The following is a 12116-nucleotide window of genomic DNA, read 5'->3' as shown; positions in this document are numbered from 1 at the left end:
ATTGCAGGCTTTCTGCAGATAAAAATACCACCAGCAAAAAACACTATCTGAGGAAAGCGTCAGTGTAACCTTGCACAAGGTCGATACATTTTTGTTATATAAGCATAATGTTAATTGCACAGGTTTAATCTGTAATTATGTTTATTCTAGTCACATAGGGGGCTTCTAAATCTTCTATCTATCTATCTATCTATCTATCTATCTATCTATCTATCTATCTATCTATCTATCTATCAACATTTTCATCCATTCAAATGATGAAACGTAACCTCGGGATAATACAGAAAAAACCTGAAATTTTTTAGTTCAACTTCAGCGATTTCATTTTGCGGCATCACATACAGTATATAACTCACTCCAATCTCCAAAATCTTTACAGCAGTTGTAGAAATATGACAACTTTCAGATCATCAGGTATAAATCCAAACATGCTCAAAACTACATTTCCCATGATGAAAGTGAAAAACAAACTTTTCTTTCTTCATCCCCAAATGTCACTCCTCCTGTTTGCAACTAAACTTGAAACTGTTTATAATCAGTTGAATTTACTTTCTAAGAACTGTCGTTGTAAAAAATAAATGTGTAGGAGTTCAGTACTTTAATCATGTGCATCATGTGTCTTTGGAAGAACCACGTGGCAGTCCGGCGCCGTGCCTCCCAAACAAACCTGTCTTACAGGTTGATGAGCTGCTCAGTCACGCTGAGAGAAAACAGACATTTAGAAATCTTCCCTGCCAAGTTGATTCACACCAGCACCTCTTGATGACTCCACATGGTGGCGGTCTTCCCATAAATAAAAGTAATGAGAAAAAAAAAAGGTGTAATGGCTAAAGAAAAGAACCACAGACGTCTCAATGAAAAAGGCATGTTTTCATATTCCTGCCATGCAAGAAAAAAAGGGCTGTGGTTGGCAGGAGTGGAAATGGACTAAGTGTGTGTGTGTGTGTGTGTGTGTGTGTGCGTGTGTGTGTCCTTGGCTAAAGGAGTCCGGAATCACTGGAGAGGCCATGTGGAAGAACCGAATTGTTCCAGTTAAGCATTCATGAATACTAATCCGAACCTTGAATGAAAGATTCCTTTTCCAAACTCTCTTTCTTCGACGTTTCCTCTCCAATTCAGAAAAAACAACACAGCCGAATGAAGGTGAAATTCATTTAGATTTATTTAAAATACGCTTTTTTTTGGTCATTTACAGATCTTCAGTTCTAACTTTCTGTTGATTAAAATGGAAGTGATGGCATTTTTTAATTTTTAACAAAAACACACGAGGGTTGTTGTTTTTGCAGCTCTACAGATTTGGATGAACTCTTGTACAGCTGATTTCCTCTCGTGTATTGCCTCCATGGCCAACATCACCTCTGTTTCTTCGCCTCTGCCACGAAGTCTGTTTTACAACTGACCAAGACACAATCAGGGCTTCATGGTGCGGAGACTTAAAATGAAAAAGGTGCAGTCCAGTTTACAAGTTTCAAGTATTTCTCCAAGTTTGATCACACTAAAGAATGAAGCTCCTGATCCAACATCTATTGAAATATACATCTTTATATTTACATAAATACACAGATTAATGCACTAAATGGTTTTGGTTATTCTTGATTAGAGACAAACATGTAAATGTTTATGTTTCACTTTAATGCAGCTGATGTGATTTAAATTCTCCCTCCCTTTAGAGGGAACTCAGACTTGATGGACTCCACAAACCAGATTGGCAGGCACTGAAACATCTGCAAAGAAAGAAGAGAAAGAAACTGTTATCAGGGTAGACATGTAGTTAGGACTAAAACAAATTCAATAATCTTATTAAAACTCTTCAAAATAAAATATGAACGTTTTAAATACCTATTTTCTTCGGTTTGGGGAGATTCAGGTTGTCCATGATTTTTATAAACTCGTCCTGGCTCTTGGTCAAGCGTGGGTTAAACCTGCGCTCCTCACCCACTGTAGACGCCGTCTGACCTGATGAACGACAACAGACAATATGTCATCATGGAAGTGGTAGTGTTCATGAGTACAAACTGCAGAGAGACCATGTGTCGCTGACAGACATTTAAAACACTTTATGTGGGATCATTAATCTTCTCTCACGCCAGTATCACATGATGATCTGAAATTCTAATTACATTAGACAGATTGTGGAAAGGCATTTCTTTTCATCTCTCTTTACTTTGTTTTGCATAAAACTTCTATTAATAGCCCAACAAGTTATTTCCTTATTTCAATATGAGACAAGCTTTTAATTCATTACAAACAAAACACTTCTGGTGCTCCTGGAGCCACTTCTGAAAAACACTAATTTGATCTGGCTTCGTAAAACAGCACACAGACCAGCCTTTTCTATCTATTTTTATGTATCCACAAACTGTCTGGGTCCTCTGACTGAGACCAGCCTTTGTCTTCAATTAGGATGAGCTTTTATTTATAATTTTTTGTTCATCAAATTACCAAAAATATAAATGATCAACTGCTTATTATTAAAAAAAACCAAAAACATTTATGTTTGAAAAGCCTAATGTGTTCATATTTGTAATAATAGTTTCATAATTAGTAATTATTTGCTGCAAAAGGGAATTTTTTTAAAGATTTATTTTGGGGCTTTTAATAGAGAGATAGGACTGTGAATAGAGTCTGAAATCAGGGGAAGAGAGAGGGGGGGGGGCAAGGGTCAGATTTGAAACCAGCCGCCTGCTTGGAGAACTACAGCCTCCATGGGGTGAACGCACCACCAGAGGGGAGCTTTTTTAACACTTTACAAGCCCTGAAAGTTTGTATTCAACTTGGATTTCCCACCAGTCTGAAATATGTGATAAGCATGACTCTGAGGTGAGGATCTTTAACTTACCTAAGTAGTCATGTGCCGGGTAGATGAGGCAGTGGTCAGGCAGGGAAAAGATCTTCTGATGGACGGACTCATAGAGCCTCTTAGGGCAGCCTGAATTAGAGAGACAACTATTAGACTGCCCCCTTGTGTTCCTTTAGCAGCATTACCAAAATAAAGGTTGTTTTTTTTTGTGCCATGCTGCCTTTTTGGAAATAAAATGAGAGACACACAAAACCTTTAATGTCAGATTATAAAAGTGTGTCTCTACCCTGCTGGAAGTCCGTCCTGCCACAGCCTCTGATGAGCAGAGCGTCGCCAGTAAAAGCCATACTCTGATCCTCTGTCACCAGCGACACACACCCATCTGTGTGTCCCGGCGTCTCCCTCACTGTCAGATGCTAAAGGAGAGAAAAGACAGAAGTCAAATCACAGCATGAACACTTCCTTTATGAAGCCGTTTTAATTAAAAAGTTCCAAATTAAATAAACCAGAATACAATATCTGAAATTCTAAGTTGGCTAAAAATTGCATGTGAGTCATTTTGACGCACTGATACATTCATACACAGACAATATGTCTGAAATAGGGATTTAGGATTATATTTAGACGTTTAAATAAGTCGTATGTTCTTCTCACATGTTTTCCAAAGGTGATCTTGTCACCCTCTGACAGGAGGATATCAGCAGTGGCACCGCTGAATTTCGAGATTGCACTCTTCAGCCCAAGCAATCTTTTCTTCATCAGCCCCGTGCTCGTGATGTGATCAGCGTGGCAGTGGGTGTTAACTGTCAGAAAAAAAGATAAGAGATCCTTATTGTACACAATGAAATATTGATGTTCACAGATTCAGATATGGATCTCTTCATCTGTGTTAGAGAGTTAGTTTATTAAGTGCTGTGATTGGAGAAAACAACATAAAGTTATTCTACAAATTTCTATTTTTCCAATTTGATGAAATAGACTAACTCTGAAAAAAAACTAATGATTCAAAGTTTTCAAGTTTGGACTGTTGTGTTGTGTGCTGAGGTATGGTTTTATCATTTCATGTGTAATTCAAATTTGCAATAATGTTGTAATGAAACCTGGAAGTTGTCATACACAAATGTATGCTGTCTGACTTCATGGAGACGCCACAATATGTCTCTTAGCAAACAATACCTGCCACTTTTAGATGAAGTCGCAGTTCATGTATGAGCTTCAGGTCCCTCTCAATGGTTTCCAGCACTGGATCGATGAGGATCGCCTCCTTGGAGTCCGTGTCTGCCAGCAGGTATGTGTAGGTGCTGCTCTCCTTCTCAAACAGCTGAACAAAAAGGAAAGGTGAGGAGTGACCGAGCAGTACAAAGCAAAGCAACAGGTGGTAGCTTATAACATTGTAAACAAAACAAAGTCTGCTTTTTTATGATGTTATGGACCTATAGGTCAAGCAAGCAAGCAACCCTACTTGTTCTTGATAGCATGAAAATGTATTTTTGACACTAAAATGTTGTAATACTTTTATGGTGAAACCCACAAGAAGATCAGGACTGGGCCTTGAGTATTGGTTGTTTTGGTGACTGTTCTTCTCAAGGTCAATAATAAATAAGCCATAATACATTGATTCTCCACTGTAGAAGGTGGATTCACATACAGTAAAGAGAAAATACAGTAAATACATTAAACATAGTGAATACAGTCACATACAGTAAATACAGGAATCGGGATTGAAGGTATTGCAGAAACTAGAGACTATTTTTTTTTATCTTAAAAACACTTCAAATCAACAGGATAAATCCTGTCATAGAGTTAGCTCATTTCAAATCACTTTAAATAATTCACAAAGATAATTGGAGCTAACTGCTAACTCTATCTAACCAATGCTAGTGCTAGCGTTAGCTTGTGCTAACTGGTACCAAAATATTTACAATCTTTACAGCTTTTTCTGTATTCTTTATCAAAACAAACTTAAACTTAATTAACTTAAATTGGGTGGCAAACATAACATATATTGACGCACCTGTCTGAAGAAGAGTCCTTCCTTCAGCGCCATCCCGGAGCAGTACGACCTCCTTGGAGATCGCACCGGGTCGTAGCAATAACTCACGCCGGGAAAGGAGCGCCTGCTCTCGGCTGCTGCGTAACTCCAACCCTCGGTGTTTGGTCGGAGGCGGAGCGTGAGAGCCAGAGCCCGGTGAACTGCTGTCACCCTGCGTAGCGTTATCACCGAGCACATTGTCGTTCCTCGGTACTATCCTGACCGTCCGAGCAGAGCTTAAATGGGACAGACGTGTTATTAATGAGCAGCTGGAGCCTTTTGGGTTGCAAATGTTGGAGTAACGTAATGTGTCGCCTCGTTTTCCTGCAGCCTCTGGAGGAAAAAACTAGAGTCGTCTGGCTGGCTGCTGTCCTGAGATGAACTCAGAGATAAAAGTCACACTAGCATTCACTTTAATGGCAGCTGTAAAGGCACCATAACCAATGTTTATAACTGAGCAACCAAAGGTGCGTTATTCCCACTTCTTGTCCACTACAAAGAGGCAAGTCAACTTCCTCCACCTTCATATCTCTGCAGGTCATCAGCAGCACGAATAAGCAGGAAGAGCACGGGCACGAGCGCTATCATCTCTCACGCGCACACTTCATTCACTGCAGAGAACAACTACGTGACTGTTATCATGAAGCCCATTGTACTTTGTAAAGTAGTCTCACAGACTAACAATGTGATGTCAGATGACTGCTGTCAGTCACCCTGCAAGGTGTCACCTGTCAAAATACAAAAGTTTGCTTGCTGAGAATATTTTACTGCTTAAATTCAACAAATCTAGTGTGTATGAAAAACCAAATTGATAATTAATATAGATATATGTGTATGTGTGTGTATATTCAAGAACCCTTTAACCTGTATAGGCCAGTGTTTTCAAATTCCTCTAAACATCGCTTAATAACTCCAAATGTGTAGGTTTGTTTTTTGTTGTAATTAACACATTGTAATTTTCTAACAAGGACTTAAAAATGTTGAGACCTTGACAATTAATAGTTTCACTCAAGACTTATAAAGGATTATGTCTAAAATTGAAATAAAAGTTTGTTTATCAAATTGTAACTGCGTGAATGTGACAGGGATTATTGTAACAGTTACTGTCAATTAAAGGACAGTAGCCTAACAATACTGACCGTTACATTTTAGAGTTTATATAAAACTGAACAAACCTGTGAGCTTACAACTGCCTCACAACAACCAAATAAAATGACTAAAACCATAAAGTTCCACATTGAAAAAACATCTACTCAAATATCATCCATAGTGTCAATCACATCAATTACTTTTTAACATGGGCTTACGACATTGATGGTTGTTTTTGTGTATAAAGAGCAGGGCTTGATGGGATGCTTTGTAAGCGTACCATGATATCAAAATGACTTTTGTTCAGTTGTTCATAAACAAGCAGAAACAAGTCATTGCTTCTTAATTCTTTATTAAATGTTCAGTCTTAGCGTGTTGGTCTCGTCCAGCTCTTCTGGTTTCCCCTTCACCAAAAACAGAGAAAGGAAAACACAAGCTGCATGAATATACAGTATATTGCATAAATGTACCGTTTGTATAGAGTGCATCTTGCCTTTAAATGTATGTTAACAGGGTCTCTGTCTGCATCTTACTTATATTTTATGTAGCTACTGTTTTATTCATTTGGTTCCTCATTGTTGGTTACTTGGGAAACATTTAAGTTACAGCCTACAGAAAGTTTATTTAAATGTGCAGAAACTTTAGTTGTTGTTACTTAAATGAAACACTTAATGTGGGGGCTAGAGCAAATAAAATAAACTTATGCAATTTGTTACAAAATATTGTGTTTATACTTCAATCCCAGAAGTTACGAGACCTGCAATCTGTATAACCTGCTTCATGATAGAAAGCCAAACTCTCCCAAAACGATGCATTTTTAGAACAGCTAAAAAATCCCCCCGGTCTGATATCTTTTCAATTTCATTCTTATCTATCTCACACAGCTATAATTAAATTATATAATCTTATAGCAAGTTTTGACCAACTCTGATAACAAAATATCCAAACAATAAAAGGGACAGCGAGGTACCTCTGTGTATTTTTGGACCCAGTGAATAAGTTTGGTCATCCTGCTGTAGACGCCGGGTTTACTGTGTCTACCGCAGCCCTCTCCCCAGCTCACCACGCCAGCCAGCCGCCAGTCCCCATCAGCTGTCTCACACACCAGGGGTCCACCACTGTCCCCCTTGAAACAAGGCCCCAACAAATGCAAACATTACAAACCAAACATTTGCATACATTCAGTGGTGGCAGAGATCTGGTGCAACTTTGAGCTGGTTATCATTTGTAGATTTTTAAAAATCTTCTTTGTTGGTTAGGTTTAGATGGAGATTTTATAAGTGTGAGTGTTTACCTGACAGGAGTCTACCCCTCCATCGATGGATCCAGCACAGATCATATGAGGAGTCAGAAATGAGCCGTACATGCTCGAGTGGGAGCAGTCAGATTGAGCGATTAACTTGACCCGAGCCTGTCTCAGCTCATCTGTCACAAAGCCTGAGAGAAAAGAAAGAGAAAAAGATTATTTATGAAAAGTACTGTTTTTTGAGTAAAAAAAATTCTCAGACAGTCAAAAACTTCAATCTGCACACAACAAATGTGTCTAACAGGAGCTTTAAATGGCTAAGGGTTGATGGTTTGACCAAGAGGCACCTCGGTTGTTAAAGAAGAAAGCCAATGTGCAAAGCTGCAGTTCCTCAAGTCTCCACTTGAGGCTGGCTCCAAAGGACCCTGATTTACCGTGTACACAACCATCCATTTAAACAGCAGAAAGAAATATGTGTTCAGCCTGGTATAAACAAAAAAAAAAAATCTATTTTGTTCTCAATAGCTCCTGTCTTTATCAGCACACTCTTACCAGGGCTTAAATTTTGTGTTAACGTCATCCGTTTAGATTTTGATTTATTTAAAGGGGCGTGGTTGACTTTTAGAGGAGGCTTATGGCCCGCCTCAGCTTCAGCTCTTTGCCCGTTAGGTTTACTTTAAGACAGAAATTCAAATATGGCGAACACCATCAATGGGCTCCATGTTGGCTTCAGAAACCAGTGGATGAAATCACTGACTACATCCAAATATAAAGTCTATATGGCTTTGATTAAACTACTTCTGGATCCTTGAAAAAGGTTGAGTAACAACCACAGGATGTACTGTAGGGTTATTCTTAGAATTGAAACTGATGAGTGTAAGTTATCAAATGAAAAGGGACCAAATCATGGGATTAAAAAAAAGAAAATCAGTGTATCACACCTCCTTCATGAGTGTATCCCCAGCCTGTGATCCAGCAGGCTGATCCAGGAGGAAAAGAATCACTAGGGCTGGGTAAACAGACCGGTCGCACCCCGTCTACAAACAGAGGGCAGTGATGACACACAATGTTACAGGAGAAATAAAGACATAAAGGTTGTCAAACATGTGACGGTTAAAACTTGTGTTTTCCAGTGCCAAGTTCCTCCAGACATATAAAAGACTTGGATAGACTTGTATTAGCTGCAAATAAACATAAGGCACTACCTGTCATGTCCATGTCAGTGATGGTGCGCAGCAGTCCCACATCATAGTCGTTGTTGAATTTGTTGAATCGAGGGTGAGGGAGGACCTGCAGCGCTCTGTAGCGTTTCCCCAGCGAGCTGTCTGCGATGTTGACGGTGTCCGCCACCACCAGCCAGTCAGACACCTCCAGCATGTTGTTCCTGCACAGACACAGAGTTTAAGTGAAGGGGCCATGCCTGCCTGTGTTCAGATCACTGTGAGACACTGTGGACTATGCTGATGTTATTTTTAATCAGTGTAGCACAGGGATCTTATCTGGACATCTCCTGGTGTTTATCAGCCGTGAGTCTGTGTAGTCGAGTGAATCATTTACAGAAAAATAACACGTTAAAATGTAAAGCACAAACACACATCTTTCCCGTGTAGAGGAGTGGATAGTCCAAAAACCTGGCAATGTAACCACCTGTTGTGTCCCTGCTTCAGATCTATTTCATTACATTGAAGAAAAGACGTTTGCTGTTTACAGCCCAGAGGAGTGAAAGGTTTTCAAAAACTGAGCTTTCAAACTGTGTAACAAGTTCAAAAGCAGAACCAAATGACCCTCATAGTTCTTATACTGTATTTAGTAATACTGCTTCAACATACAATCGCAGTGATGCATTCATCTAACATACAAAAGAATGAATGTCGATCACAGTTAACTGTTCATCTATACACAAACTGAAAACAAATCTGATCCTTTTTCCTTCAGCCTTTCCAAATGATTTGATCAGCTGCTCTCAGTTTGTAAGTGGTGCTCAAATATCTGATTGCTCTACATCCAAACGACATGTTGAAGGGGAGTGGAGAGCCCCCTGCAGACAGAAACTCTGCTATTTGAGAGGCAAACTGTGGTAAGTACTCTACTGGAGGTCCTGAATGGCCTTCGTTTCCTTCATTTTTATCTTGTTGACTTGAACCTGATTACAACGTGACTAATTCAGTTTTGATTACAGACCTCCCTATGAGGACTGAGGAAAGAGGGGCTGTGTATGGGTCAGAACCTCCAGGTTTACAGGTTAACACATTTTCCCTATTTTAAGAGAACTGCAACAAAATAAATAAAAACACACTACACTTGCACTTTGTTTGTCTCTTCCCATGTTTACATACACACAGCCAGGCATCATATCGAGCACATCGGCCTTTACAGCAGTGTTTATCACATGTAGGTTGTTTGGACCCTAATGAAGACGACAAGCTGAATGTGTTGGTCTAATAAAGTGAAAAAAGTTGATCTTTATATTTTAAGTGTTGCTGGAGCTCTTCATGCACCTTGGACTGAATTTCCTGTCTGGGGATCAATAAAGTTATATCTTATCTGAAGTTGGTGAAGTTGTGAATGAAAGCTCTGCTTCTTCATTGTTTGATATGTGCATTCGTTTTCTTAGCACCTGGTTTGTAACAAACTGTATTTTGTTTGGCTTGCATCTGGATGAACGACAGTAAAGTAGAATTGATTTTTCTTTGTTTGCCACAAAATGTTCAAACAACAAAGAAGCTTTTTCTTCTTCCTTTAAAATTCAATTTTGATCCCTGTGCAAGATTCACTGCTTATAGGTGTCACAGCAGTTGGTAGGATTTGTAATTTTTTATTTTCTATTTTATTTGTTGGTCTGAGGACAGATCGACCCCAACATTCATTTCTTACCTCAAACATGTAGACAGGATGCATCTCTCTCTCTCTCTCTCTCTCTCTCTTGGCAATAATAGGCCTTTTATCTGCTCTTTTGTAAAGTGTCTTCAGATCACATTTGTTATGATTTGGCGCTGTAAAAATAAATATGAACTGATTAACTTATGACCTATTTTTCCACCCTTCCCTCTCTTACTCAACAAAGCAGTGAGCTGCAGTGATGACCCAGTGCGGGGAGACGATGGCACCTCCACAGACGTGTCGCCCCCTCCAGTGCATGCTGACCTGCCAGCCCCACTTGTCCTCAGCAGCCAGTGTACCCCCGACAATACGGCGGCCATCACTGGCAGGAACTGGGCAGCCTGAGAGGAGGTCAGGGAGGAAAATGAATGCATGCAGAGCTATACAGGCTCAGATATTAAATCAGAGTAAGAATTTACTTTTTAACACTCTGCAAAGATTACATTTACAACTTTAATTTGGGAAATTATTACATTTATTTCAGTAGAACTCTTTCCATAATTAGGCTATTAAACTTGATAGTCTGGCTGTTGGATATCTTATCATCTCCTAGATGAGCTCAGACCTTTAATGACTTTAATATCACACTTTCTCAACCTGCCAATCACTTTAATTTCTCATTTATAGTATATCTGTTTTTACCTGCAGTGACGTTGCCTGTCTGGTTCACCGGGTTCTTATTCAAAAAAGGCAGCTGTGTTGGAATGCTGCAGTTCCTCTTCCCACCACAAGGTGGAGATAATTCACTTAACTCAGATGGGAACATGAGGAACTTAACTGAGGAGGAAAAGCAGTGACATACAAGTTGATTACTTCAATAAATAAATAATTGAATCAGAGAATATTGTCAGAATTAAAATAACCAAATCTCCAAGTAAACAGACTACCTGTGTACTTTTACAAATAAAAACCTTAACTCTATTAAAAAGGACACTGATATTTCTAATTTGAAACCAGGATAACTGCTCGACTGCATTTTCCTTTCTTATTATCTTTAGAGCCTATAAATCCAGTTAATATTCACGATAAGCTTTAGATGACATTAACTTGCAAACTGCATGTGTTAAAAGTGAAACCCATTGAAATAGATGTTATCCACATTTTCTAATCACAGAGAACTCCCCTCAAGATGAGTTCTGGCCAAAGTCCAAATATCTCTGATAAGCTTCTTTATTAAATGGCCAAAACCTCCGACTGCAATAATGCATGCTCCCTGAGGTCTATTTAACAATTACTTTAGCTCAAATGAAATTAGCATTCGCTGAAACAATTAGAGTTAGATATTTCAGGTTGTTATACGGAGGTGCTGAAACTAAAGATAAGGGTTGAATATATCATATGTAAAAAGTTCAACGAAGGAGGGTTTTTTTTGTACAAGTTGAGAATGCTGAATATTTCCTATTTAACACTGAACTAATAAAAGAAAAAGCCAATACTCATATTTATGGCAAACTATATAAAGATTTCAATTAGGTCTGCTCCTTTGATTTTTCGTGTGAGTGCTTTCTCTTGGAGCCTTAAGACATTTTGAAACAACATCAATATTATGAATGAAGAGAACTTTCAAACAGGTGCGTTTATAACAGCAGCTCTTACAAAATACAAATTCAACGCACGACAAGTATATTAACAGAACTTCCAGTACATCAGTAATCATGCCCGTACATCTGCAGTCCAATAGTTTACCTAATAGGGCGGAGATGATGACCAGTACGGTGACGATCGGGATGCTCACCATCAGGAACAGCTCACGAGATGAAAAGACCCGAGCTTCCGAATCTACAAATAAATAATGGAAGTTTTGTTTTAAAACCACAGAAAATACATTCATCTCCAAGAAAACCCATTTTCCATCTTACTTTATCATGTTTCCATTTCATAAGGCCTCAAACATTTGCTTTATCTACATCATGAGAGCAACATGCGCATCCAGTGTAAGTTTAATTCACTCTCTTCTGTAGTACAGCAGTAGCTCTCGTACCTTTTAAGATATTCTCCTATGTTTTTTGGCAGCTGAATCTAACATCTCTTTAGCCATTAGTGCATGTCCATAGGCTTCTGTTTCTGCA

The 12116-nt window shown here is 38.9% G+C and overlaps 2 protein-coding genes across 2 annotated transcripts; both read right to left on the bottom strand.

Annotated features, from left to right (window-relative positions):
- Positions 1-1138: 1138 nt before the first annotated feature.
- On the bottom strand, positions 1139-5434 carry ethe1 (ETHE1 persulfide dioxygenase). Its single transcript, XM_079343591.1, has 7 exons — positions 4815-5434; positions 3977-4121; positions 3455-3603; positions 3087-3216; positions 2840-2929; positions 1840-1956; positions 1139-1724 (listed from the first exon to the last, which is right to left on the bottom strand). Exons 1-7 carry the CDS (start codon positions 5028-5030, stop codon positions 1678-1680), a joined length of 894 nt encoding a protein of 297 aa, XP_079199717.1. The 5' UTR covers positions 5031-5434; the 3' UTR covers positions 1139-1677.
- An 825-nt stretch (positions 5435-6259) lies between these two features.
- LOC306824487 (chymotrypsinogen B) lies at positions 6260-11878 on the bottom strand (the record flags this gene model as incomplete). Its single annotated transcript, XM_079344661.1, has 8 exons — positions 6260-6325; positions 6892-7047; positions 7216-7358; positions 8109-8204; positions 8373-8551; positions 10223-10388; positions 10690-10824; positions 11734-11878. The coding sequence occupies 8 exons, from the start codon at positions 11876-11878 to the stop codon at positions 6275-6277; spliced, it is 1071 nt and encodes a 356-aa protein (XP_079200787.1). The 3' UTR covers positions 6260-6274.
- Positions 11879-12116: the final 238 nt, after the last annotated feature.

Source organism: Symphodus melops, assembly GCF_947650265.1.
Source record: "Symphodus melops genome assembly, chromosome: 5".
Taxonomy (NCBI): Eukaryota; Metazoa; Chordata; class Actinopteri; order Labriformes; family Labridae; genus Symphodus; species Symphodus melops.
This window is presented reverse-complemented; position numbering and strand designations above follow the sequence as displayed.

Bases quoted from the DNA above. Each gene is read 5' to 3' on its own strand.
- ethe1 (XM_079343591.1), bottom strand. From the start codon at position 5,030: ATGTGCTCGGTGATAACGCTACGCAGGGTGACAGCAGTTCACCGGGCT. The intron at 2,930-3,086 runs GTAGAGACACAC...TCTCTAATTCAG, and splicing joins CAGGACGGACTTCCAGCAGG to GCTGCCCTAAGAGGCTCTAT. The intron at 1,957-2,839 runs GTAAGTTAAAGA...GTCGTTCATCAG, and splicing joins CCCGGCACATGACTACTTAG to GTCAGACGGCGTCTACAGTG.